The sequence below is a fragment of the Miniopterus schreibersii genome, assembly GCF_964146895.1.
Source record: "Miniopterus schreibersii genome assembly, chromosome: 2".
Classification (NCBI taxonomy): domain Eukaryota; kingdom Metazoa; phylum Chordata; class Mammalia; order Chiroptera; family Miniopteridae; genus Miniopterus; species Miniopterus schreibersii.
In genome coordinates this window covers 187,569,787-187,596,505 of record NC_138102.1, presented here as the reverse complement: position 1 = coordinate 187,596,505, position 26,719 = coordinate 187,569,787, and the positions used below count along the sequence as shown (strand labels likewise).

Below are 26,719 nucleotides of genomic sequence, written 5' to 3'. Positions count from 1 at the left end.
AAGGAGGAAGCCAGGGGGCCGATGGGTCAGGAAGGGTCCCTCCCTGCGGGAAGGCCTGGGGGGAGCAGGGAGGCGCAGTCCCTTCAAGGGGAGGGGGCACCCCTGGGTGACCTGGGCGGTGCAGGGTGCAGGAAACTCGGGTGGGGCATCACGGTCCAGAATGGGCCCAAACCTCCCCGTGACCCTAAGGTGCCGCTGAGGGGGCAGGAGGGTAGGGGGCCGTCCGGCTCAGGCCCCGGTGCTCGGCGACAGTGGAGGCGGGGCGGGCGCACCGGGCGGGGGAGCCCGCGGCTCAGCTCTCGCCTCTGGGCCGGGCCCCTCGCTGTCCCCGGCCGGGGGTGCTGGGCAGGCCGGGGTGCCGGGTGCAGCCTCCCCCAGCCCCGCCGGGCTCTCTGCAGCGGGACGCGCGGCGCCGGAGGACGCGTGGTGAACGTCCGCGCACTTGCGTGGGGCCCGGAGCGGGGCTCGTGCCCGCCGCAGGCGGGGAACCCCAAGGGCGGGGCGCAGGGCTGGCGGGTCCGGGGGGATGCCCCCGGCGCCCCTCTGCCCCGCTCGGGGAGCCCCGTGGGCAGGGCCGGGCCGCGCTGCTTCCCTCCCCGCGGACAACGCCGGGGACGGAGCCTCGCGATCGGGCCGCGCCTGCCGCTGACCCGCGGGGGCCGCCGTCGCTGTCACCGCCCGGGGGGCGGGGCCCAGGCTGCGAGCTCGCGGAGAGGGGCGGGGCTCCGCCGCGGGGCTGGACCTATTGGAGCGCGTCCCCTCGGGCCCCGCCCAGGGGGCGGAGCGAGGCGGCGCAGGCGCACGGCGCGCCGGGGCGGGCCCGCTGGCTGGGAAGATGGCGGCGGGAGCCCTGGCGGCCGCCGCGGCGCGGGCCTGGGGCGTCCGGAGTGCGCGGGCCGGGGCCGGGGCCGGGGCCGGGCCATGAGCACGCCGCCCTCGCGTCCCCGAGCCGCGGAGCCCGCCCGCGCCCCTCGCCATGGCGCGGCTCGCGGACTACTTCGTGCTGGTGGCGTTCGGGCCGCACCCGCGCGGTGAGTGCCGGGGACCGGGGACCGGGGAGGAGCGGCCGGGGCGGGCGGGCCGAGGCCGCCGGGCCAGCGCCACGGTCGTCCGGGGCACCTGCCGCGCCGGGTCCGGGTCTGGGGAGCCCGGGTCCGAGGCGGGCCGGGCCTGCCGCCTCACTGAGGGCAGAACCGGGTCGGGCAGCGCCCCGGCGTCGCCCGGAAGATGGGAGGGCCCGGGACGGTCGGCCTCCTGACTCCCAGCTGGGGGGCCGGGCTCTCCGCCTTGGCCGCCTGCCGGGTGGCTCTGCCTCCGGGGCCGCGGTCGTCCGCCGGCGAGCCCCTCTTCTGACGCCCGGCGCCTCCGGCCCGAAGCCAGGCCCGCGCGGGGTGTCTCAGGTCGCGGAGGTTCGGCGGGGTGCAGAAGAGGGCGAGGGGCTCAGGGACGACTTCGCGGAGAGGCGGTGTTTGAGCTGCGGCTGGAGGGTTTCAGGAGGAAATGGGGAGAGAGAGGAGCATTCCTGGCAGAGGGCCTGCCGTCCTCGCGCCCGCAAGCCAAGCCCCGGGTGGGGGACCAGCGGGGCGACTGGTGTCAGCGTCCGGGAGGCCTGTGTCTAGCTAGGGTCAGCGCCCGCATCTGAGAGCCCTTCAGTCCCGGGGGCAGGAGAAAACAGCCTGACAATGACATCAGCGACATCCGCGGAGACAGCGCCCGGGAGCGAGCTCCGTGTGCCAGGCCCTGCGCAGCCCTTTGTGTGCCTGACCTCACTCCTTCCCCGCAGCCCACCTGCGTCTCCTTGCTGTTGCCCCGTCCACAGCGCAGGCTCAGGGCAGAGGCTGAGCGCCTGGTCTGAGCCCCACAAGGGGCCAGACCGCACCCAGGCTAACCCGGAGCCACGGTGGGCAGTGCGTGTTCTCCAGGGCTGGGGGGGGGATGGCTGTGTGGTCAGGCTGGGCTGAACCCCGACCTATAGTCTAACCAGCTTCTTGTCAGCCTGCTGTCAGTGTCACCATCCAAGACCTAGACTTTCTCTTCCCTTAGCCTGCTGGGTCCTGCACACTGCAGACCCTCCTGGGTGCCCTCCCCCTCAGTACTCGCTCCTCTGCTCTGTTTCCATCTGTCTGAATGCATCCCTGACACAGTCAATCATGAGCATGTCTTCTCCTCCAGAGATGAAGTTCATATGGGCAAGAGCCGTTCTGCTCATGGTGGGCTCACTGTCAGTGTTCTGCAGGCCAGAGGGGTGCACGGGGTCCAGGGGGACAGGGCTGGCCGAGGGGCCGCCCCCATCTGAGGGGACTGGGCTGGGTGCCGGGCAGGGACTCCATGTGCAGAGCAGGCTTGGAGGCTGATGATGCTGAGGGTGGTGTGGGGAGGGTCTGAGGCGGCAAAGACCATGTTGACAGTGGTGGCAGCAGGGTGTGGAGTTGAGGGTGAACGTGAGGGAGGCGAGCGGAGGCATGGGTGGGCTCCATGACAAGCTGGCTGAGACGTGTGTGCTCACCCGGTGCACACCCCGTGTGTGCACTCTGACCAGGATGGGGAAGGCTGGAGCCCACAGTGCCCATTTACCATGAGTGGTGGGAAGAAGGGATTCCCAGGCTCTCCATTGCCTTAGGGGTGGGGGGCTCTGGAGCCCCATAACCACTGCTTGCAGCTGCTGGCCAGCCACCCAGCCTCAGGGCCTCCCTTGGCAGGACTCATCCATCCCTGTGAGGGACAAGCCCACAAGCTGGGATGCTGGCTGTGGAGCCAAGGGCAGAACCAGCCGTGTGGGGGTCAGTGGTCCCTGCTTTGCCACTTGATAGCTCTGTGACCAGTCTTTAGGCTCTCTGCACCCTCAGTTTACTCATCTGGAGATGAGATGAATCACACAGACCTCCTAGGCTGCCATGAGCACGAGATGGACACACTGGTGAAGCTGTTCACACGGGAGGCTCCAGGAAGTGGTGGGTGTCTTATTACTGGCGAGCAGCAGGTGTGCGGACACCCCTAGGCCAGACAGAATGGGCACCTCTGTGGAAGATGGAGGACCCCTGCGTGCTGGCAGGCCTAGGGACATCAGGGCAGGGGGTTGAGAGAGTGGTGGATGTCTTGTCCTTGGCCTGGACCTGGACATCCTGTCCGGAGCTGCTGGGTGCTGAGCCCCAGAGTCTTGCCAGAGGGAGCATCCTAGTTTCATGGTTACCACCTGACAGACTTCTCCAGGCAGGAGGGAGGGAGGGAGTTGGGCGGGACGGGACCCCTTCTTTCACCGAAGAGGGTGCAGGCCCCTCCCTGGTGAGCGGGGACACCTTCTCCACAAGAATATGGGTGCCCTGGGCCTGGTCTGGAAACATCTCAGGTGCCAGGCAGACCACCTCTGTCTGGCTCCTGGCCTGGGAGGGCCCTGGCAATGTCAGCTGATTTAACAACACTGGCCAGTGCTGGGGTATGTCTTTGGGTCCTGGGGGCACACCCCCCCCTTTGCCCCAGCATCTGAGAAGACCTACCTTCCATCCCATGGCCTGGCCTCTTCAGTCCTGACTGTGGTGAGCTGGCCACATTGCTGTGCCCCATCCACTCTCCCCACCCATGTACTTGCTTTCCCTCTGGAACAGGTTGAGGCTGTTTGGGGTGGCCTCAGTTGGTTCCCAGCCCCCCCCCCCCACTCTGGGAGTCAAAGGGTCCTAGGCCTTGGGTCAGAGCCCACCTGGTCTGACTGAGGGAGGTTGGGGAGTACCCCTGATGAGACATAGCTCCTCCACTGTGGCTGGCGGGGGGGGGGGGGGAGCAGCAGGAGGGTGCTGCGTTTCTTTTCTCTCTTCCTGTGGCTGGTCCGGTCCTAGGGCATGTGTACCTCCCTTGCCTCTGCCCACAGTGTGTGCTGGCCCAGGTGGTCCTCCAGGCACCAAGCCTGGCTCTGGTGAAGGGCGCTGCCAGCAGATGACAGAAGGCATGCCCTGTGTTCCCCTGCCCCTTGTCCAGGCCTTCAGCCCACACGGGACTGGCTGCGGGAATGTGGCTGCGAGAGGAAGCTCTTGTCTCTGTCTGTGTCTCAGGGGACCTAGTGCCCTTACCTCCTGAGGCCCCCGAAAGAGTCCCTCCCTGTGACAGCAGGAATGTGGCTGCGAGAGGAAGCTCTTGTCTCTGTCTGTGTCTCAGGGGACCTAGTGCCCTTACCTCCTGAGGCCCCTGAAAGAGTCCCTCCCTGTGACATATGGCTATGTTGGTCACTGTGGGGTAGGGGCAGCTCTGGTGGGGCAAGGAGCAGCAGCAGGTTACCTCCATGACCACAAGGGCTCCCTCAGGTGGGGGGTACTGGGAGACATGGCAGAACCCACCCCCTGCCCAGGATGGAGGCCCACAGCCAAGCTGAAGCCTGGCCCCTGCTAGCACAGAGCTGAGGTGTGGGTTGGGGTCTAAGAGAGGGGTCAGAAGAGACTGGGAGCCAGGGCCTCTCTATCATGTGCCATTCCAGGGAACACCTACCATGGCCTGGAGCACTTGGGGCTCCGGAAACTGCCCTGCACTTTTGACCGAGGAACCTGTTTGCTTGTGGGGTGTGAGTGGAGCGGGCTGTGGGAGGATGGTGTAGCCAGTGGTAGGCACTCAGCAAGCCCTAATTAGGCTGTGGCCTGTGCCAGGCTCAGGCATGCAATGGACACACAGATGTATCTTCTTGCTCATGGAGCTCCCTTCTGGCCTAGCCGGCCAACAGATGCACCAGGAATCACAGAGAGGTGTGGTGTAGGGAGGCAGGTCCTGGGGGTTTCACTGCAGGCCCCAGGCTTGGGCAGGGTGCAGACAGCTGCTTAGAGGAAGACGCTCTTTGGGTTGAGACCTGAAGGTCAAGTTTGGGGTCATCATGGCCCAGAGAAGGTGCTGGTAGGGGGGTGCCTACTTGCCCTGCCCAACCACTGGCCCCCCATAGGTAGTTGGGACAGTTCAAGGATAGTCTGCAGTTGGTTCTTTTTTTTTTTTTTTTAAATATGTCTTGATTGATTTCAGAGAGAGGAAGGAAGAGGGAGAAAGATAGAAACATCAATGATGAGAGAGTCATTGATCAGCTGCCTCCTGCATGCCCCCTGCTGGTTATCGAGCCCACAACCCAGGCATGTGCCCTGACCTGGAATCAAACTGAGATCTCCTGGATCCTAGGTTGATGCTCAGCCACTGAGCCACGCCTGTCGGGACTCCAGTTGTTTCTTTGCAGAGTGGAGCCCTGCAAGTGGGGGTTGACGATTCAGACGATGAATGGGGTGGGGAGGGTGGGCAGTAGACGATGGCCAGCTACTCTCTCCACTTCCCTGGGGAAAGAGGCTGCCGAGAGCAGCCCTCCCAGGCCACCTGCCTGCCTGGCCTTGGGAGGGAGGCTGTAGGGCAGAAGTTGTCCCCATTTGTACACACCCCTCTTCCTTCCTCCGCCTGCTGCCTCGTGGCAAGAACTGGGTGAGCCCTGGGTGCCAGCCAGACCTGGGCCCAGATGGTGGTTTGGGGCTGGACACAAGTCAGCCCTCTGGGGAGAGCATGGGGGATGGAGCTATACCTCAGAGCATGCCAACCTGGGCCTGTCAAGGGTGGTCCTTGGAGGTGGACTGGGGACCCTAGGGGCCTTTTTCTTGGTAGGCTGTGGGCATGTATGTAGGTAGGTGTGGCACCAGCAGACACCTGTCCCTCTCCTCCACCTCACTTGTCTGCCACCTCATCTCAGGGTGTCTGTGGTAGGAGGGGGAGGGGAGCAGGAAGCTGAGGTTTTGTGAGTCAGAGTCATGGCTCCTCATCCGCCACCTCCTGCCACCTCCAGCCCAGCAGGAACCTGCCTGCTGCTGATCTTGGTGGTGTTGCCTCCAGGATCCTGGAGGGTGGTCTCCTGAGAGTGATCTTTCTGGACCTCAGGCCTGTCTTGTCCAGCCTTCATGCTGAGTGCCCTCCCCTTACCTGTCTTCCCTGCTCTCTGCTGCTGTGGGCAGTGTTGAAGCTGAGCCGAGCAGAGGGAGGGATCTGGGGATCCTGAGTGAGAGGTGAAGGGGGGAGGCTGTTGTTTTTCCCAGTTCACTGCTGCTGCACTGGGTGGGAGCTGAAGGAGGAACAGAGACTGGTGTTCCTTCCCCAAGAGCCAGGTGAGGCAAGTGGTCCCCACAGCCTAGTCACACCTCCTGGTTTGGCTCTGTAGGGGATGAGCAAGAGATGGGAGCTGTTGGTGTGACGTTGACCTGAGAGTGGGTCCCTGGGCACAGAGTGGAGTGCGGGAAGTAGACTGAGTGTGGGAAGTAGACGAGAAGCGGCTTAGTGGGGGCCCTGTGGTTCCAAGGAGTTGGAAGGGGTCTCTGGGGAATGCATTGGGAGCTAGCAGTCTGGGAGACAGTGTGCCCATGGGCACAGCAGGAACGTGGGCCTCCTCCCTGGCCATATCTATGGCTGTGTGCTCAGCAGCCTGCGCCACCCCCTTCAGCGCTCCTCAGAGCTGCTGGACCCTTAGCGCCCGGGCAGGCACTCCTGTGGATGTCCTGTCTCTTAGGCAGTGGGCACAGGTGGTCTTTCCTTCCCTGCCACAAACAGTGCATGGGAGACCTATGCGCCTTTCAAGGGAGGCCGAGCCCGGAGCAGGGCTGGGCACTGAGCTGCTGGGTGCCCACTCTCCAGGTGCCTACCGCCTGTCAGGCCAGGGGCGTCATGGGGCCTAGCACCTAAGCTGGGGTTAACTGTGGAACAGCCTGGAAGTATTGTCCTGTTGCTGAGCGGGGGGGGGGGGGGGGGGGGGGGGGGGGCTGTGCATCAGCCTGGCGTGTGGCAGGCTGGAGGGGGGTTCTGGCTGGGGGTGTTGACACTGTGGGGCCAGGCCTGGGAGTGGGGGCAGGAGCAGGGAGGGACCCTTGTCCCACAGCAAGGGCTTCTCTCTGCTCTCTGGTTGCCCTGGGGTCTGTGGCTGCTTAGTGACCTCTCACAGGACTATTTTTAGGGAAATTATAGGTCTGGGAGCTGAGGCTGGTCTGGTGCCAGATGAGGACGGCAGTGGGGGACGTTTCCACCCAGGGCTTTGAGGTCATCGTGTGAGATCCTTGAGGCTCCTGCCTGGGTGGGGTGTGGGAAGTGGCAGGTGCTCTGACCACCTGCTCCTGTCCTCAGGGAGTGGGGAAGGCCAGGGCCAGATCCTGCAGCGCTTCCCGGAGAAGGACTGGGAGGATAACCCCTTCCCCCAGGGCATCGAGCTGGTGAGTGGGGTGCCAGCTGCTGGGGGCCAGGCCAGCATCCTGCCACCATCCCTGCAGGACTGTGAGGAGCCTCCATGGAGCTGGGCCCCCGCAGGGGACAAGATGTCTGAGCTGCTTTGGAGGGTGGAGGGCAGGGGCACTGGCTTGGCTGGTAGGGTGCTTGGTGCCCACATCATGTCATTCCTCCCTCCTCAGTATAGGGACCATGTCCTTCCTGCATCACAGGGTCCTCACCCCACACAGGCTGTTATTCCCTTTTATAGCGGGGTGGGCTAGGTCAGGAGGCAAGGTGCACCCGGGTGGCCGAGGGAGGTGCTGCTTGCTGCACTGGAGCCTGGTGTCCAGGCCCTGGTTGTGCACATGCTCCATGGCAGGACGCAGAGGGAGCTGACTCCTGACCCCTGACCCCTCTCCCCTCGCAGTTTTGCCAGCCAAGCGGGTGGCAGCTGTGTCCTGAGAGGAACCCACCGACCTTCTTTGTTGCTGTCCTCACTGACATCAACTCCGAGCGGCACTACTGTGCCTGCCTGACCTTTTGGGAGCCGGCAGAGCCCACACAGGTCAGCTTGAGGGCTCTGGGGTGCAGCCTGAATGGGGTTGAGCCCCTGCCCCTTCCCCTGGGTATGTCTCCCTGTCTGTGGCTGGTCCTGGTGCCCAACCCTATGGAGTCTGGAGTTCCCGGAGGAGTCATCTGTGTCCTCTCTCTGGGTTCATGGGACCCTGCGCTGTCTCAGGACATCCCTGTGGGGTAAGAGCCAGCTGGGCAAACAGGCTTCTGTCCACAGGAAGCTGTGTGCACTGAGGACGCTGCCGTGAGGGAGGAGGAAGTCAATGAGGGAGGCTCAGGGCAACTGTTACCTGGAGAGCACAGCCCACCAGGCCAGCTGTTCGCTCCCAAGACTCTGGTGCTGGTGTCTCGGCTTGACCACGTGGAGGTGTTCAGGGTGAGGCGGGCAGCCAGGGCATGGGGCAGGACATGGGTGTCTCCCAGCTGCTGCCATTCTCGCCTGTGGCTCTTGCAGAACAGCCTGGGTCTCATCTATACCATTCATGTGGAGGGCCAGGACGTGGGCCTAGAGAACGTGGTTGGCAACCTGCTCACCTGTGTCATCCCCCTGGCCGGGGGCTCACAGGTGGGTCTTGGGGGCAGCTGCTGGGACCCTCCTCGCACCCGTGGCTGTGGGGGTGGGCCTCATAGGCACTCCGAGTCTAGCCTGGGCCGAGCACAGCCCCAGGCTTTGGACACGCGTACATCTTGGTGCTGCCATCAGCTGTCACCTTTTTGGCCCTACCTGTTCGCCTGCGTGTCCATGTCTCGCCTGGCTCTCTACCTGGCACCTTCTGTCCTCTTGTTCCTTGGGTGTGCCTGTCTCTGGATGTTGGTGTCAGCCTCTCTGTCCGTGCTCTGTGTGCGGGTGTGTCTAACTGTGTCTCTCTGCCCGTCTGTCCTGTGCAGCTGGACTCTGTTGAGGATGGAGTGGTACGGACTCTTTGTTTCTTCTGCCCACCCTGGCCCATCCCTGCCCCAGGTCAGAGGCCTGTGTTCTCTGCAGCACTGCTCGGGCCAGCAGAGGCTGGTGTGGCCTTTCCCCCCTGCCATACCACTGTCCTGGCCAGTCCCACCTTGGGCTCTGTCAGTCCGCCAGGCCTCCTAAGGCCATGGAGTTCTGGGCTGACACAGGTCTGGTCAGAGCCACTGAGCACCGGTTTCTCTCTTTCAACAGAGAACCATCTCTTTGGGGGTTGGTGACCGGCAGGTCATCCAGACCCCCCTCACTGACTCACTGCCCATCAGCCGCTGCAGTGTGGCCCTGCTCTTCCGCCAGCTAGGTGAGCCTGGCCGTCCCCACGCTGCAAACCCTCCCTTTCCTCCCCTGGCCTGGCGGTCAGAGGTGGAGACTCTCGCTGTGCGTGGGGTGGGGTGGGGTGGGGTGGGGTGGGGCCTGCATGCCTGTCCTTTCCCTTTAGGCATCACCAACGTGCTGTCTTTGTTCTGTGCTGCCCTCACTGAGCACAAGGTGCTCTTCCTGTCCCGGAGCTACCAGCGCCTCTCTGATGCCTGCCGGGGACTCCTGGCCCTGCTATTCCCCCTCCGATACAGGTGCCCACCCCATGCCCCCTACCCACTGCCCCTCTGCCCACCTCATCCTCTGTGGGCCCACCACACTGAGCCCTGGCCTGTTGCAGCTTCACCTATGTGCCCATCCTGCCGGCGCAGCTCCTGGAGGTCCTCAGCACGCCCACGCCCTTCATCATCGGCGTCAATGCAGCCTTCCAGGCAGAGACCCAGGAGCTGGTGAGGGTCATGCTTGTATCCGCCTCACGCTCCAGGCCCTGCTGAGCAGCCTGTGGGTCCCTGACCACTCGCTGTCTTTGGTCCACAGCTGGATGTGATTGTGGCTGATCTGGATGGAGGGACGGTGACTGTCCCTGAGTGTGTGCACATTCCACCCCTGCCGGAGCCACTGCAGAGTCAGACACACAGTGTGCTGAGCATGGTGAGCAGGGCAGGGCAGGGCCACCTGGCCAGAAGGGTGCTCAGAGCCCAGGGCTGATGTGTGGCTGACTGGACCTTCTCTGCTGCTGTAGGTCCTGGATCCAGAGCTGGAGTTGGCAGATCTTGCCTTCCCACCCCCCACGGTGTCCACGGCCTCCCTGAAGATGCAGGTAGGGGTCATGCCCTCCTTGTGCCCTCTCCTCAGGTCTGCTGCCACTGATGGTTGGCTGGCAGCACAAGCCCAGTGTGCCCACCCCTTCAGCTGGCAATGGCCATGTGGGGCATTTCGCTGTCAGGGTACTGTGCAGGAGTGGTGATCAGCACTGTGTCAGGGCACCCCTGTGCTCTGGGTGGAGGGAGAGGAGGGTCAGAGGTACCTAGGGAGGCCTGGGAAGGGCAGGCACACACAGGGTTTGGGTTCAAGGAGGTGGAGCCTGGGGTGGGTAGAGAGTGAGGGGCCTCTGTGCAGGGGCCTAGCACTCACCTGCACTCACCTGTGACCCAGGACAAGGAGCTGCGTGCTGTTTTTCTGCGGCTCTTTGCTCAGCTCCTGCAGGGCTACCGCTGGTGTCTGCACATGGTCCGTATCCACCCAGAGCCTGTCATCCGCTTTCACAAGGTAGGTGTTGGGATGGGGGCACAGCGGGACAGGCAGCAGTAAATGCCTGATGGCTGACCTCCTCGTGTACCCCAGGCAGCCTTCCTGGGCCAGCGTGGGCTGGTGGAGGATGATTTCCTGATGAAGGTGCTAGAGGGCATGGCCTTTGCTGGCTTCGTGTCGGAGCGCGGGGTCCCCTACCGTTCTACGGACCTGTTTGATGAGGTGCGTCCCAGCCCCAGCTGGGAGGAACCCCCACCCTCTCCTCTTCCTGGCCAGGGTCTGACACTGCCTCTTCCCACAGCTGGTGGCCCATGAGGTGGCACGGATGCGGGCGGATGAGAGCCACCCCCAGCGGGTCCTGCGTCACATCAAGGAGCTGGCAGAACAGCTCTACAAAAACGTAGGGCAGGCAGCACAGGGGTGGGCTGGCCCAGAGAGGTCACTGTGCTGCCCTAGCCCTGGGAGCCTTGGGAGTCCTGGGCTGCTCACCCATGCCTGCCTATGTCCCCCTAGGAGAACCCATACCCTGCCGTGGCTATGCACAAGGTCCAGAGGCCGGGGGAGGCCAGCCACCTGCGGCGGGCATCCCGGCCATTCCCCCGGCTGGATGAGGGCGTGGTACAGTGGATCATGGACCAGGCCACAGCCAAGATGCAGGGAGCACCCCCAGCCGTGAAGGCCGAGAGGAGGACCACCGTTCCCTCAGGGCCCCCCATGAGTGCGTAACAGGGTGGAGGCCCTGAGTGTGGCCCAGGGTAGGCATGAGGTCACAGGTGAGTGTGTTCTCTGCTCTCCAGCTGCCATCCTGGAGCGGAACAGCGGGTTCCATGGCAACAGTGCTCGCCGGCTGGAAGTGGTTCGAAATTGTATCTCATATGTGTTCGAGGGGAAGATGCTCGAGGCCAAGAAGGTGAGGGCACTGGGTGCTGGAACACTGGGCTCCGAGCTGGGGTTTCATTCACCTTTGGCAGCTGCAGGGAGTTGGACTGGCAGGAAGGGTGGTGGGTGCCAGCTCTCGGGTCCCTTCCATCCAAGTGTGGCTGGACAAGGCCTGAGGAGGTTCAACGAGAGCAGTTTCCTTCAACTTTTAAAAAATTAAGTTCATTGGGATGACGGTTAATAAGATCATAGAGGTTTCAAGTGTACATTTCTATGACTGTATATTGATCTGTATATTGCATTGTGTGCCCACCACCCAAGTTCGAATCATCTTCCATCGCCATATACTTGGCCCTCTTTACCCTTTACTACCTCCACCCCCCAAAGGTTTCTACTGTTAGGTTTCTTCATCCTTCACTCAAAGAAAGTGTTGACCCACACATGTCATTTTTTAAAAAGTTAACAGAAAAGGGAACCCTCTTACTGCTCTGTCCTTGCGGTGTTCATGACAGCCTGGGGTGTCTCATGACAGCCAGTCAGAGCCCCTCCTGTCTCATAGCTGCATGGTCCCCCCGGGAGGCACCCTGCTCGTGAACTTGCCCCTTCCCCAGGGGCAGTGGGGCTCCTGATTGTTTTACAATGAACAATAGGCTTATGCTTGGACACTGAGGCCCTGGCTGGGCTCGGTGAATGCTGGTGCTCAGGGCCGTGGGGCCTCCCAGCAGAGCTGGTCTAGCACTGGCTGGTGAGCGTGCAGTGCTGCGTCCTCCTGTCTCTGCCTACGTGGGCTTCCATGTATGGAGCCCTGAAGCTCCAGTGTCTGGGCATACCTGGCCTGGACAGCTTCTGGGTGTCCTGTGTTTAGAGCCTGAGCTCCAGCCCCAGTGCCCTCTGCCCTCCTTGGCTCTGTGCCTTCCTCCTGCCCCTCCAGGGCACAGTTGATGGCCCTGTGTAGGCTCGTGCCCTCATCCCTGTGTTCCGCTATCCCCAGCTACTCCCGGCAGTGCTGAGGGCCCTGAAGGGGCGTGCCGCCCGCCGCTGCCTCACTCAGGAGCTGCATCTGCACGTGCAGCAGAACCGGGCCGTCCTGGACCACCAGCAGTTTGACTTTGTCGTCCGCATGATGAACTGCTGCCTGCAGGTGAGGCGGCGGGTGTGGGGCCCACAGGGAGCCTGGCACTGCCAGTGGGTGGGGGAGGCCCTGGTCTGCAGGTGGGGATCCAGTGGGGAGGCAGGGGGAGAACCCTTGTTGAAGGCGCGTGGGTGCTGGGGTATCCTGCCCTGAACCTCTGAAGAGCCGCAGGCAGCCCTTGGGGAAAGTTCAGGGACTGGTGGGCAGTGATGCCCTGGGAGGTGAGGGCATGGGTGCAGGCTCTAATAGCTCGGCTCTGCTGAAGGACTGCACCTCCCTGGATGAGCACGGCATCGCAGCATCTCTGCTGCCTCTGGTCACAGCCTTCTGCCGGGTGAGTGCTAGGTGGCTGGTGTGTCCCTACCCCATCCCTTCCCACTGCCCCTGCTGACACCCACCTGGTCTCTGTAGAAGCTGAGTCCAGGGGTGACGCAGTTTGCATACAGCTGCGTGCAGGAGCACGTAGTGTGGAGCACGCCCCAGTTCTGGGAGGCCATGTTCTATGGGGATGTGCAGACCCACATCCGGGCCCTCTACCTTGAGCCTGCTGAGGATCGAGACCCCTCCCAGGTGTGTGGAGATCCCCTGGACTGGGATGGGGGGCTCGCCTGTCCCAGGCTCACCCTTGGTGCTGTGGCAGGTCTGGGAGGTGCCTGCCCAGGAGGAACGCTCAGCCCTGGATGTGGCGTCCGAGCAGCGGCGTCTGTGGCCAATGCTAAGCCGAGAGAAGCAGCAGGAGCTGGTACAGAAGGAGGAGAGCACGGTGTTCAGTCAGGCCATCCACTATGCCAACCGCATGAGCTACCTGCTGCTGCCCCTGGACTCCAGCAAGAGCCGCCTGCTACGCGAGCGTGCGGGGCTGGGGGACCTGGAGAGCGCCAGCAACAGCCTAGTCACCAGCAGGTGGGCCGGGCTTCCGTGGGCCTGGGTAGGGGTGGGGCTCGGGTGGGTGAGGCCTGTGCCCACCGTGCCCCTCCTGGCCCAGCATGGCGGGCAGCGTGGCAGAGAGCTATGACACAGAGAGTGGCTTTGAGGATGCAGAGACCTGTGACGTGGCCGGGGCTGTGGTCCGCTTCATCAACCGCTTCGTGGACAAGGTCTGCACAGAGAGTGGGGTCACCAGCGACCACCTCAAGGGGCTGCATGTCATGGTGCCAGGTATGGGGGGTCTGGGTATGGAAACATTCCCCTTGGGCAGTGGGCGTGGCCCAGGGGTGAGGACTGCTGTCTCCCAGACATTGTCCAGATGCACATCGAGACCCTGGAGGCTGTGTACCGGGAGAGCAAGAGGCTGCCCCCTATCCAGAAGGTGCGTGGGGGCCTAGTGGGGCTGTGGCACCAGGGCCTGGGCTGTGTTCTGAGGTGCCACTTCTGTGTCTGAGCAGCCGAAACTGCTGCGGCCACGCCTGCTGCCCGGCGAGGAGTGTGTGCTGGACGGCCTGCGTGTCTACCTGCTCCCTGACGGGCGTGAGGAGGGCTCAGGGGGTAGCGGGGGTGGACCCGCACTACTCCCAGCTGAGGGTGCCGTCTTCCTCACCACCTACCGGGTCATCTTCACGGGGATGCCCACTGACCCCCTGGGTAAGCCTTTGGACCCGGCTTCTGCCCCTGAGCCACACCCTGGTCTTTGGAATGAGTAGGACTTTTCCTGCTTCTCCTTCCCCCTCTCAGGGTGCAGGGTCTCTGTGGGACATAGGTCACTGCTCTCCTCCACCTGCCCGGCCACCTTAGCTCTGGGACCCTAAGGCTGTGATCTGTCCCCTCCTGTCCCCCTGACTCTGTGCCTGGCCTGTTGTAAGTGGGGGAACAGGTGGTGGTCCGCTCCTTTCCGGTGGCCGCGCTGACCAAGGAGAAGCGCATCACTGTCCAGACCCCTATGGACCAGTTCGTGCAGGACGGGCTGCAGCTGCGCTCCTGCACATTCCAGGTGGGCCCACGTGAAGGGGCGTGGTGAGGTGGGGTGATCTGCCAGCCTTTGGGGTGCTCCTGTTTCCTCTATGGGCTCTGATCTTTGAGTCCAGTCTGGAGTGTGCTGCACAATCTCAGCACAACCAAAATTTACACAGATTAGGAGGAAGGCAATTAAAAACCATGTTCCTCAGCCTATGGCCACACTGGCAGCTTGGAAAGTGGCCCCTCATGCCTTCTGCTCTGGCGGTGCTCCCTCGGAAGGACGCAGCCCCTCAGGCCCCAGTGCGTCCACAGCGTGATGGAGAGGCAAGGTTGCCCTTCGAAGCTGTGCGCTGGGCCCATCTCCCACCCCTGGGGCCTGTCTGGTCATAAGGTCTTGACCATCCATCTTATTAGGAAGGCACAGGGGCTCCCTATAGGCTCATCTGCCTCTGTGGTCAAGGCCAGGCTCACAGCTGCCCAGACCTTTGAGGCCTTGTGTCTGATACAGCTGCTGAAGATGGCCTTTGACGAGGAGGTGGGGTCCGACAGTGCCGAACTCTTCCGCAAGCAGCTGCATAAGCTGCGGTACCCGCTTGACGTCAGGGGCACCTTTGCATTCACCTTGGGCTCTGCTCACACCCCCAGCCGGCCGCCCCAAGCCACCAAGGACAAGGGTGCCTCTCTCAGGTGTGGAGCGGGCCCCAGTGCCAGGGAACCCACCCCTCCCAGAACTGTTGTGTGTTCAGTGCCTGTCTGCTCACTGGGGACCTTGCACACCCTAGAACCCTGTCCCGGAACCTCGTGAAGAATGCCAAGAAGACCATCGGGCGGCAGTATGTCACTCGGAAGAAATACAACCCCCCCAGCTGGGAGCACCGGGGCCAGCTGCCCCCTGAGGACCAGGAGGACGAGATCTCAGGTGGGGGGCATGGGCAGCCCTGGTGTTCGGGGTGTGAAGACCCTGTGTGTAGTGCGGGGGCTGGCACTTGGGGGGTGACTACTGAGTGCCTGGCCTCCCCTAGTGTCAGAGGAACTGGAGCCCAGCACGTTGACCCCGTCCTCGGCCTTGAAGCCCTCTGACCGCATGACCATGAGCAGCCTGGTGGAGCGGGCGTGCTGCAGGGACTACCAGCGCTTGGGTCTGGGTACACTGAGCAGCAGCCTGAGCCGTGCCAAGTCCGAGCCCTTCCGCATCTCTCCGGTGAACCGCATGTACGCCATTTGCCGCAGGTGAGTGGCTGGCATGGGGCTACCACATCCAGTTGGGTGGCCTTAGGAAGCCACAGGGCTGGGGACTGCCCTTGGCCTGTCACCTCTGCATGGCCAGTTACCTGCATGCCGCCTCATCTCACACTCACCTTTTCACAGCTACCCGGGGCTGCTGATTGTGCCCCAGAGCGTCCAAGACAACGCCCTACAGCGCGTCTCCCGCTGCTACCGCCAGAACCGCTTCCCTGTGGTGTGCTGGCGCAGCGGGCGCTCCAAGGCCGTGCTCCTGCGCTCCGGGGGCCTGCACGGCAAGGGTGTTGTCGGGCTCTTCAAGACCCAGAACACGCCTTCTCCAGGTACCCTCCCTCATTCTCACACATGCCCTGTGTCCCGTGCCCTGTGCCTGTGCCTGCTGCAGCTCCCCCTCCTCCCCCAGGCCAGTCCCAGGCGGACTCCAGCAGCTTGGAGCAGGAGAAGTACCTGCAGGCTGTGGTCAGCTCCATGCCCCGCTATGCTGATGCATCGGGACGCAACACCCTCAGTGGCTTCTCCTCGGCCCACATGGGCAGCCATGGTGAGGGGTGCTTGAGGGTGGGAGGGCATTTGGGGGTCGTGGTGACATGTGTGGAGGGTATGCCAGTGAGGGGCGGAATGTTTGGGCTATAAGATGAGGGAGCAGGCTCAGCATAGGACCAGGTAAGTGCCCTGGCTGAGCCCTTGCTCCGACCATTCCTCTCTCCCACCCTGCTGAGCTCCTTGACTTCCTGGCCATCTCTGGACACAGCTCTCAAAACCCGTCTGGTCCCTGACCCTCCTCCATCTTCCCCCTGTGTCTCCATGGCCCACTCTCCGTCCAGACCATCTTAACTCTTGGCCTTTCTTGTTATCTGTCCTGGTCCCTGGGGCCTTGTCTGCACTCGTTTGCCTGTCCCTGTCCCTACCATGGGCCCCTCAGTGCACACTGGACCCGCTGTCCCAGGTGAATCCATGCCAGCAGGACTCTCCCTGCCTGTGTCCACACCCAGCTCTGCCCGTGAGCCTGCACCTCTCCTGATGGCCCCTGTCCTGCATGGTGGAGTCCTATCACCCTAGTTTGCAGAAAAGGCACCAGGCCCTAAAGGTTGGAAAAGGGCCTAGGGGCCATCAGTGGACCCTGCCCCTTGCTGCAGGGACACTGGTGCATGGTGGCCCCCAGAGGAGCTGGGTGATTCTAGAGCATGTGCTGCGGTCCATGAAGGTGGGTGGCCCCTATAGAAGGGTAGCCTGCCCTCCTGGGGCAACAGGCGGGGAATCAGTTGAGGTAAGGCAGGTGGGTGCTGGGCACAGGGAAAGGCTCAGGCAGGAGAACCACCCACAAGGGCCTCATTCTGTAATGAGGGCAGAGAGTCCTTCTTGGGGGCCTCACTCCAAGGCATTACTTCTGAACCCCACCTGGTCTCATACGCTTCTGCCTGACCCTGGCCCCCCCCCCATGTCCTCCCACCTTGTCTAACCCTGTCTCCCTTTCTCCCCCATCTGCCTCCATTTCCTCCATCTGACCCCCTCCCTATCTGACCCCGTCTCCATCTGACCTGTCTCCCCATCTGATCTCTTCTCCCCCTGCTGTCATGGCTCAGAGTGGGTAGGTATCACATGAAGGGCCACTTCTCCATGAGCCCCACCCCCACTGGTGCAGATGTTACGTGGTGGTCATGTACTGGTCAGGCCTTCCTGGTTCCCTTCATCCCTCCCTTTGTGCTTATCTGCATTTTTCTCTGCAGTTAATGCGCTGCATTGACAGGTGGGTTTGGGGGACTGGTGGCACCACCCACGGGCCAAGCCTTCCAGAAGTCTGGGTGTCATCCTTGATTTTTCCACTCTGCTCACCCTGAGTCCTCTGAACTGACCACCTAAGTCTGCTGTCCTCCCTGCTGCCCCGTCCTCACCTGGCCCAGACCCCACCACTGCTTCCTATGGAGGAGGGGCTCTAGAGCACCTGAGGGCCTTGCCCTCCCCAGTGAGACCTGAGGGTCCCCACACACCCCACACCTGCCCCCATGGCACTCCCTCTGCTGTCTCAGCAGCCTCCCTACCAATCTGACCCAGCTCACACTTCACTGGGCTCCATGCCCCACCTATCATCACTTGCTGGGCACTCGTGATTGCTCATGGGATGTCCTAGGGACAGCCAAACTGATGTCCACTCCTCTGGGGGCACAGATCTTGCCCCCTCACGCTTCTCTGCCAGGAGTGTCGCTCTCTAGTTCCAGTGGCCCTTGGTTTCCCAAACATCAGAGTCTGTCTTTAAGTACGTCTTGTGGCTACACTGTTGCGCTGCCACCCACAGCTCCAGAGCTTCTTGGTGCCTGCACCTCCCCTGCTGTCACCTGGGCATTTCTGACCACAAAGCCCACTAGTGCTGCCTCCTGGTTTCCCCCAAGTTCAGGGTGTGGGCTGTCCCCCTCATTGCTCACCTCAGCTATACGTGGGTTCCAGTCCAGGCTCTGTCCACGTCACAAGGACACACTGTGTCCTCACTGTGAGTGACTGTGCCTCCTGCCCCCAGTGTGGAGGGGCTGGTTTGGAGCTTGTCTGTGGAGACTGCTGTGGTGGGCAGGGGACCATGTCCCTGCTGCCTTCTCTGCAGAGGCAGGTGAGCAGGGCTGGACACAGGCTCTGGAGCCGCTGCCTCTCGAGGTTCCCTGTACCTCTAGTTGGGCCAGCCCAGCCCATGAGCCTTAGGCCTTGCCCTCCTTTGCGGGCAGCACCACTCAGCCTGGGGCTGGGGCTGGGCCAGCCTCTGACCTCAACTGAACAGTTCTTTCTGCTTGAGGGCTGGGAGCTCCAGGGGTCTGGGCTTTCCCATTGCTGCTGTGTGCTGGGCAGAGGCCACTTGGTGGGATGTACTGTGAGCTGCTTGGGGCTGTGCCTGTGGGGTCCGAGGGTCCAGGGATGGGCCATAGAGGATGTATTTGAAAGAGTCCAGGGTTCCTGTCTCCTCTGACCCTGTCTGCCTCCAGCCCTCTGCTTCTTGGCTTGTCTCTCGGGCCCAGAGGGCCTTGGTGCTGAGTCCTGCTGTCTGGGGGGCCCCTGAGGGGCTTGGTGGGAACCCAGCCCTGTACTGGGCCCCTTTGGGCCACAAGATCCCCACACTGGGCATACACGCGGGCCTGGGCCAGGCCTGAGCCTTCTCTCTGCTGTGCCCCCAGTGCCCAGCCCCAGAGCCAGGGTCACCACGTTGTCCAACCCCATGGCGGCCTCGGCCTCCAGACGGACTGCGCCCCGAGGTACCGTACCATCCTTTCAGGCTGGCTCCCCCACACCTGGCACAGATGCCCACGTGTGACTGAGTCGTCGTGGGCACTAACGTCCCCCACGCCTGCCACTAACGGCCCCATGCAACAGACCAGCATAACCCAGCCCTCCCACAGCCCTCGGCACTAACATCCTAGCACCCAAGTCCTGCCCCCACCCCAACACCAGTGCAGGCACAGCCCCGCAGGGTCCTGCTGACCTCCCTGTGCCCCTTGGGAGCTCAGCTCCAGGTAAGTGGTGCCCTGTCCCAGCTCGAGTGCTCACCTGGTTTCTCTGTGCAGGTAAATGGGGCAGTGTTCGGGCCAGCGGGCGCAGTGGTGGGCTCGGTGGTGATGTGGGCTCCCGGCTAGCAGGCAGAGACACGCTGAGCCCCCCCCAGGCCAACGGGGCTCCCCCGGACCCAGGCTTTCTGCGGCCCCAGCGTGCAGCCCTCTATATCATCGGGGACAAGGCTCAGCTCAAGGTGACTGAGGTGGGGTATGGGGCCTGGTGGGGACCTGGACCTGGGCACTTCTTACCTGCCTGGCCTCCTCCAGGGTGTGCGGCCAGACCCCCTGCAGCAGTGGGAGCTGGTGCCCATTGAGGTGTTCGAGGCACGGCAGGTGAAGGCCAGCTTCAAGAAGCTGCTGAAGGCCTGCGTCCCCGGCTGCCCTGTCTTCGAGCTGGGCCCAGCCTCCTTCCTGCGCTCACTGGAGGACTCGGAGTGGCTGACCCAGGTCTCTGCACTGCCACTGCCCCTGCCCCCACTGCGGCCGAGGGCCGCCTGGGGGTGAGGAGATGGGGAGGGGCTATTGGGTCCCCTCAGGTGCTGGGCCCTTCACTCACCTGTTGCCAAGGGTAGACGAGGACTCTTAGCTCACTTACCCAACAGTACTGGGCCCTGGGAGAGGGTGATGGCTACTTCTACCTGGGTGGTGGAGAGAGGCCAGGCCTTTTGTATCAGGGTCACTGCTCTCCTTTGGGGGGCAGGGGTGGCTGGGCATCCCAAGGATGGGCAGCCTCTTCAGTTCTGGGGGGCTTGGGAGGGTGGAGGTAGCAAAGGTTAGCTGTCCAGAGCAGACCATGTTCATCACCATGCCCACCTTGCGGGCTGCCCCAGGTGCAGTGTCCGCGTGGCCACCACTCCTACAACATGTGGGTCTCCGACCTGGTTGGGGGCTGGTGTCTGAGGGCTCCTGGTCCCTGCAGATCCACAAGCTGCTGCAGGTGTCAGTGCTGGTGGTAGAGCTCCTAGACTCGGGCTCCTCCGTTCTGGTGAGCCTGGAGGACGGCTGGGACATCACCACCCAGGTACGCAGTGGCCCACAGGGTGGGGGTACCTGGGTGCCCTGGGCAGCCTCCTGAGTGCTGATGGTGCTGGCAGGTGGTGTCCCTGGTGCAGCTGCTCTCAGACCCCTTCTACCGCTCGCTGGAGGGCTTCCGCCTGTTGGTGGAGAAGGAATGGCTGTCCTTCGGCCACCGCTTCAGCCACCGTGGGGCCCACACCCTGGCCGGGCAGAGCAGTGGCTTCACACCCATCTTCCTGCAGTTCCTGGACTGTGTGCACCAGGTGAGCAGGTGGCCATGGTGGAAGGATGAGTCCCGGGTCCTGGTCCCTGGCTCCTGACTCCTGACCCGCACCCCACACAGGTCCACCTGCAGTTCCCCATGGAGTTCGAGTTCAGCCCCTTCTACCTCAAGTTTCTTGGCTACCACCACATGTCCCGCCGCTTCCGGACCTTCCTGCTGGACTCAGACTATGAGCGCATAGAGCTGGGTAGGGCACAGGTGCTGGTCGGGGGCAGGGGTGGGGGGGACTGGCTGGCGGGGCTCAGTGCTGCCCCCTGCAGGGCTGCTGTACGAGGAGAAAGGGGAGCGCAGAGGCCCACAGGCCTGCAGGTCTGTGTGGGAGTATGTGGACCAGCTGAGCAAGAGGACACCAGTGTTCTACAACTACATGTACGCGCCCGAGGATGCGGAGGTGAGCTGGGCAGGGCGTGGTTGGGCAGGTGGGCTCCTCCTGGCCCAGCTCCTCATGCCATGCCTGCTCCCAGGTCCTGCGGCCCTACAGCAACGTGTCCAACCTGAAAGTGTGGGACTTCTACACTGAGGAGACGCTGGCTCAGGGCCCCCCCTATGACTGGGAGCTGGCCCAGGGGCCCCCGGAGCCCCCGGAGGAAGAGCGGCCGGACGGGGGTGCTCCCCAGAGCAGGCGCCGAGTGGTGTGGCCCTGCTATGACAGCCATCCGCGGACCCAGCCCGATGCTATCTCACGCCTGTTGGAGGTGCGTATGACCCCCACCCACACACATGCCCTCAGACACAGGGCGCGTGTGTGTGTGTGTGTGTCTGTGTGTCAGTCCAGCGGCCCTGCCCTTCACCTACCTACAAACTGCCTGCAAGCCTGCAGTGACCATGGCGACCTGGGGCCCTGCCCTGCACGCAGCAGTAGTGACTGGGGACTTTTGTCATGAACCCCAGGGTGCTCCAGGCCTGTGCACTTTCCCTGGTTGCCTGTGGGGTAGGCCCTGAGGGAAGACAAGGTTTTCCCAGCCCATTGGTGGCTCCAGCAACTGATGTGAACAATGGCTCTTCTGGTTCACCTGCTTCAGAGAACCATGCCTTTGGGCCTGCAGCTTGGGGTTGATATTTGGGCCTTCTCTCCTCGGAGGTCATGTCTGCTCTGTCTCAGGAATCAGGATCCATTGGGGCTGAGGCCTTGGGACAGGGAAAGAGCCCTCTGCTAGGGGGTGTGGGTGTGGAGGCTGGAGTGATACGGGGGCCACCTTGCAGCAGCTAGAACTCACAGTGGCCAAGCAGTCAGGAGGCCGTGGGGCACGGGGAGGTTGGCACTCCCCACCATGGACGTGAGTGGCTTTGGGGGAATATCTAAGCATCGTGGGGCTTCTGTTTCCTCGTGGGGAGAGTAGAGATGCTAATGCAGGGAGGTGGTGCAAGCCAATAGGTGATAGGCTTCAGCAGTGCCGCCCTGGGCCTGGCCTGGAGGCACCTCCCCCAGGGGCTGGAGGGGCACAGGGTCCCAGCTTTGTGGATGAAGGTGACCCACAAGCACAGAGAACAGAAGAGAGTCTCTATCCCTGGTGATACTAATAGACTTGGAGTCTGGAATGGATTGTGCCACTGACTTCCTTAAAACCAACATCGCTGTGTGGCTGTTTTTGTCAATACTTTGACCTCGACTGGTCTGTCTTTACAGTTAACAGGAGTTTCTAAAATGTGGTTGGGTCTTTTCATCTATTCTGATGGTTTCTGTCTTTCATTGGAATTTTTAGTCCATTTATACTTAATTATTCGTGTGGTTTGGCTGAAGTCGAGCTTCTTGCTCTTTTCTATTTATCTTTTATTTTTTTGCTCCTTGTCGTCCTCCCTAACAGTTATTTTTAGTATTCCATGTTACCTGCTTTATTAGGCTTTTGAGCTACACCTCTGTGTTATTTTTAGTGGTTGTGAGGGACCTCAGTCCCTTATCCACCCATGGTTTCAGTTACCTGTGATCAGCCATCGCCCAGGAATATTAAGTGAAAGATTCCAGAAACAATTCATAAGCTTTAAATTGCGCATTCTGAGTTGCATGATGAAGTCTCGCACCATCCTGCTCCGTCCCACCCAGCACAAGAATCCTCCCAGTCCAGCAGCTCCCCGTGGTAGATGCGCCCGCCCGTTACCATGGGAGCCGTCTTAGTGGTCAGGGTGGCTGTGGCAGTATCAGTGCTTGTGCCAAAGTCACCCTTGTTACTAAATACTTGCCCCAAAGCCATTCATGTAACTTCTATTACAATACTGTTATAATTGTTCCATTTTATTATTGTTGGTAACCTCTTTGCCTAAGTTATAAGTTAGAATTTACCGCAGGTACCTGTGTACAGGAGGAGACAGTGATAGTTTGCTCTGTTCATGGTTCAGGCACCCACTGGGGTCCCAGCACGTGTCCCGTGGGGAAGGGGGTCGCTGAACAGTCTGTCTTGGATTCTGTTGTGGCGCCTGCGCACGGAGCCGTTCAGCAGTGTCCCCCGACTCGCCCCTTTCTGTGTGTTGTGCAGTTGTCGGCATACAGTTGACTATCACCTGTGATACGAATACACAGTATGGATGGTGTTGACGTAGTCGCCTGGTTTTAAAGAGATTAGGAAAGGGGGAGAAAGCCTGTGTTTGCCGTTTTCAGTGTTGTGCGGGTCTGCCAGCAAGTTTCCTCAGCTTTTTACCTGGAAATGCCTGTGTCATGCCTTCGTTTATTATAGGGCGTTTTCTTTGGATAGAGAATTCTAGGTCGACAGCTTTTCACACACAGTGGTTTAACTATGTCACCCCAGATGTTTCCTGGGTGCTCATTCTTACGCTTGTAAACTGCACATGATGTCCCCTTTCCTTCTCTTACAATCTGTAAGATTTTTCTCTTCACCTTTAGTTTCAACAGTTTGACCATCCTGTGGCTTCTCTCTGTGTGCTTTCTGCTTGGAGCTCTTTAAGCATCTTAGATCTATGGATGATAGTTTTCATCACGTTTAATACATTTTAGGCTATTATTTCTTTTAAAAGTGTTTTTTTTTCTGCACAGTCTCCCTTCTACCCTCTGGGTCTTTATTATCCCATAGGTCACGGAGGCTTTTGTTTCTCTCCAGTCTTTCCTCTCTGCATTTCATTTTGGTGATTTCTATTACCGTGTCGTCAAGTTCATTTCACTTTTCTTTCTTATATTTATGTGCTCTTAAGCCTATATAATGAGTTTTTTGTTTTAGATATTTTTCAGCTCTAGAATTTCCTTTTATAAAAAAAAAGTTTTATTTTCTGCAGGGTCCCCATCTTTTCAACCATTCAACCATTATGTCATTGTTTTCTTTAAATCTTAAACATATTGATAACTTTTCCATTTCTTGCATGGTAATTACAATACCGATGTCATTTCTGGGTCTGTTTCTTTTGACTTTTCCCCTAAGGACAGATCTCACTTTCCTGCCTTTTTGCTTGTCTGATAATTATTCCATAAGCTAGGCACCGTGGGCTCCGCGTTGTGGAGCCATTGGTACTGTGCTGTTCTGTAGTCTTGAATTTTATTCTTGCAGTTAATGAGTTCGTGTGTCAGCTAGGTCTTTCCTGGGGTTGTTTCAAGCTTTGTTAGGGCAGCTGTAGAGACACCTTCACTCTAGGTTCCAAGGAGCCCTGCTCCGAAGACATGGCCTCTCCCGGGTTTCCATCGAAGGTTTAGTATGTTCATCAGGGAGCCTCCACTCTGGGTGTTTGGCATTCCTCCGTCTCCCTGCAGTGTGGAACCTCCAGAATTTGGATTTAGCTCACAGCTTCTTAGTAGCTGCCGAGGCCTTGTGACATCTTGCCTGGCACAGGGCAGTTTAATTTGGCCACTCAGGAGACCTCAGTGTGTTTCTAGAGCTCTTCTGTGCTAGTCCCTCCTCTCCCTTGCCACCCTGCAGACCCAGGGACATCAGCCTCCCCAGCCTCCCATTGCTGCCTCCTCAGCTCAGCAAGACTCAGTGCTTGGCTCGGACTCTGTCTCCCCACAGGGTGGCCATGGCCCCTGGTGTCACCCTGTCTCAGGGCCTCTGTGCCCCACTTCTTGTCCAGCCCGTGGTTGTTTATGGTGGGCTAGTCAGGGACTGATCCTTGTCGTGGCCGGAGGTGGAGGTCCAGCCATTTCTGTGTTGAAGTAAGCTGGCAGTTTCACTGTGGCATTTTTGAGGAGAACATGTCCTTTTTCTGATAGCTTGTGGGATTTTTTCCCTTTGTATTTCAGCCGTTTTTCTGTAATACCCTGTTTGGGGCTTGTCGTGCTCTTGATTGTGTTGTGAGGTGCCTCTTGCTAGTTTGGTAAAGCATCCAGTGCTGTCTCTAAATGCTGATATTGTGCATTCTCCCATCCTGCCTTCTGTCCTCAGGTATGCATGTGTCAGAAAGGTCTTACTGTCTTGCTTTTCTGTGTTTTCTTTCCTTTTGTCTTTTCATGTTCCAGGCTGTGTCCTTTCTTCTGAGTAATGTTAGTTCACTAATTCTTCCCAGGAACTGCAGCGGCTGGAGACAGAGTTGGGCCGACCCCCTGAGCGCTGGAAGGACGCCTGGGATCGGGTGAAGGCCTCGCAGCGCCTCGAAGGCCGGCCAGACGGACGTGTGAGCGGGGATGGGTGTGGGGGGCTGGGTGGGCTTCCTGCCAGGAGGAGGTGGAGGCGCCCGGCACTGACACAGGCCCCATCTCCTGATCCCAGGGCACCCCCAGTTCCCTGCTGGTGTCCAGTGTACCCCACCACCGCCGCTCGCTGGGTGTGTACCTGCAGGAGGGGCCTGTGGGCTCCACCCTGAGCCTCAGCCTGGACAGTGACCAGAGCAGCGGCTCGACCACCTCCGGCTCCCGCCAGGCCGCCCGCCGCAGCACCAGCACCCTGTACAGCCAGTTCCAGACATCTGAGAGTGAGAACAGGTGTGAGGGCACCACCTGCTGCAGTGTGGGTACTTCTGAGCTGGGGGGTTCTGGGTGGCTCTCAGATCAGGGGGCAGGTTCCTTTGGGGAGCTTCTAGTTCTCAGGTGGAAGGATTTGTGGGGACATGATGGTGGCCTGAGCCTCAGCTCACAGTTGCTGGGGAGAAGCAGGTGGGCTCTGAAAGGGTTTGGGATGTAGAACCTGTGACCACAGCCCAGCCAAGGTGGCTGCAGAGCAGAGGGATGGGGCTGTGGGTACCATGAGTGCAGGCAAGGTGCCAGGTGAAGTTGAAGTAGATTCCAGGTGAGGCCAGGGCCTGGCAGGCTGCATCCCACCCTCCCTCCGGGGCCTGGGGGAGCCATGTTGCCACAGCCACCTCCCCAGACTTGCCTGCTGCATGTTCCTCCTGCCCTGCATGTGGTGCTGCTTCACACCCCCGAGGCTCTGTGTGGGACCATGTGTCTGTCACGTGACAGCTGTTGGGGACCCTTCTCCACCTTTCTGGGCACAACCCCACGGCTTCTTTGGGGGCCACTGGCCAATGCTCCAGCCTTGGGTTAGTTTGGGAGCAAGGGCCTTGGTCTTGCTGCCAGGACTGCGCCACAGGGGGCGGGGGGGGGGGGGGCAGGTGCTGTGGACTGGGCCTGGCTGGGCCCTGATGGCTGTCCTGGCCCCGTTTCCACCACAAATGCAGGTCTTATGAGGGCACCCTCTACAAGAAGGGGGCCTTCATGAAACCCTGGAAGGCCCGCTGGTTCGTGCTGGACAAGACCAAGCACCAGGTGAGTGGTCAGTGGGCAAAGGGTGGGGAGGAGGCTGGGGGACCCTGCCCTGACTTCCTGTCCCCCCCCTCAGCTGCGCTACTATGACCACCGCGTGGATACGGAGTACAAGGGCATCATCGACCTGGCGGAGGTGGAGGCTGTGGCACCTGGCACTCCCACCATGGGCGCTCCTAAGACCGTGGATGAGAAGGCCTTCTTTGACGTGAGCTGTGGCTAGTGTGTAGGAGAGGGGCGGGCGGGCTCCACGGGGTGGGGCCGTGGAGTCAGCTACCCATCCTCCCCAGGTGAAGACGACTCGTCGTGTTTACAACTTCTGTGCCCAGGACGTGCTGTCGGCCCAGCAGTGGGTGGACCAGATCCAGAGCTGCCTGTCAGACGCCTGAGCCCAGCCCTGCTTGGCTGCTCTGCGTCCAGTTACAGACCACTAGGGGTGGGCAGGGCCCCCCGGCCATGTTTACAGCCCCCACCCTTGACAGTATTGAGGCCCAGCCCCCAAACTTGTGTGTACAGCCCCTGCCCGCCCCACCCTGCCCACCCCGCCCGCCCGGCCAGCTCTAACTTATTTCGGAGTCTTGGCTGAGCGCCGGCCGGGAGGCGCCATGGTACAGCCCTCATGGTGGGCCTGTAAATAGCCCAGCCCCGTCCGCGTGGTGGCCCCGGCCGGCCCGCAGGCAACCTGTTCCTACAACCAGAGTCTATAAAGAGAACTAACTATGTGCCACGTGCCTGCGTCTCCTCAGCTCGCCTAGGGGCCCCTCCCACCACCCACTCAGTCCAGTACCAGGGTCTGCTGTGTGGGGGCCCAGTG

The 26,719-nt window shown here is 61.1% G+C and overlaps 1 protein-coding gene across 2 annotated transcripts; it reads left to right on the top strand.

Moving 5' to 3' along the window:
* Window positions 1-886: 886 nt before the first annotated feature.
* Window positions 887-26,627, top strand: SBF1 (SET binding factor 1). 2 transcript variants are annotated; one of them, XM_081128197.1, is made up of 41 exons: window positions 887-1,031; window positions 7,111-7,196; window positions 7,619-7,756; window positions 7,982-8,140; window positions 8,219-8,329; window positions 8,921-9,026; window positions 9,165-9,297; window positions 9,384-9,492; window positions 9,581-9,694; window positions 9,786-9,863; window positions 10,199-10,312; window positions 10,388-10,516; window positions 10,596-10,694; window positions 10,808-11,012; window positions 11,092-11,204; window positions 12,165-12,314; window positions 12,571-12,639; window positions 12,717-12,875; window positions 12,946-13,208; window positions 13,291-13,463; window positions 13,541-13,614; window positions 13,691-13,886; window positions 14,105-14,232; window positions 14,707-14,885; window positions 14,981-15,117; window positions 15,221-15,428; window positions 15,567-15,763; window positions 15,844-15,981; window positions 18,596-18,673; window positions 18,983-19,164; window positions 19,238-19,417; window positions 19,890-19,991; window positions 20,065-20,250; window positions 20,331-20,457; window positions 20,531-20,661; window positions 20,735-20,965; window positions 24,711-24,818; window positions 24,914-25,125; window positions 25,821-25,908; window positions 25,982-26,113; window positions 26,196-26,627. In XM_081128197.1, the coding sequence occupies exons 1-41, from the start codon at window positions 977-979 to the stop codon at window positions 26,292-26,294; spliced, it is 5,676 nt and encodes a 1,891-aa protein (XP_080984323.1). In that variant the 5' UTR covers window positions 887-976; the 3' UTR covers window positions 26,295-26,627. The 2 variants fall into 2 exon arrangements, with proteins under 2 accessions (XP_080984323.1, XP_080984324.1); XM_081128198.1 differs by lacking the exon at window positions 18,596-18,673.
* The last annotated feature ends 92 nt before the right edge of the window (window positions 26,628-26,719 follow it).

What these genes read in the sequence shown, in the direction of transcription:
- SBF1 (XM_081128197.1), top strand. Translation starts at nt 977, where the DNA reads ATGGCGCGGCTCGCGGACTACTTCGTGCTGGTGGCGTTCGGGCCGCAC. An exon ending in TGATGAACTGCTGCCTGCAG is followed by an intron (nt 12,315 to 12,570) that starts GTGAGGCGGCGG and finishes GCTCTGCTGAAG; the next exon opens with GACTGCACCTCCCTGGATGA. An exon ending in AGGATCGAGACCCCTCCCAG is followed by an intron (nt 12,876 to 12,945) that starts GTGTGTGGAGAT and finishes GTGCTGTGGCAG; the next exon opens with GTCTGGGAGGTGCCTGCCCA.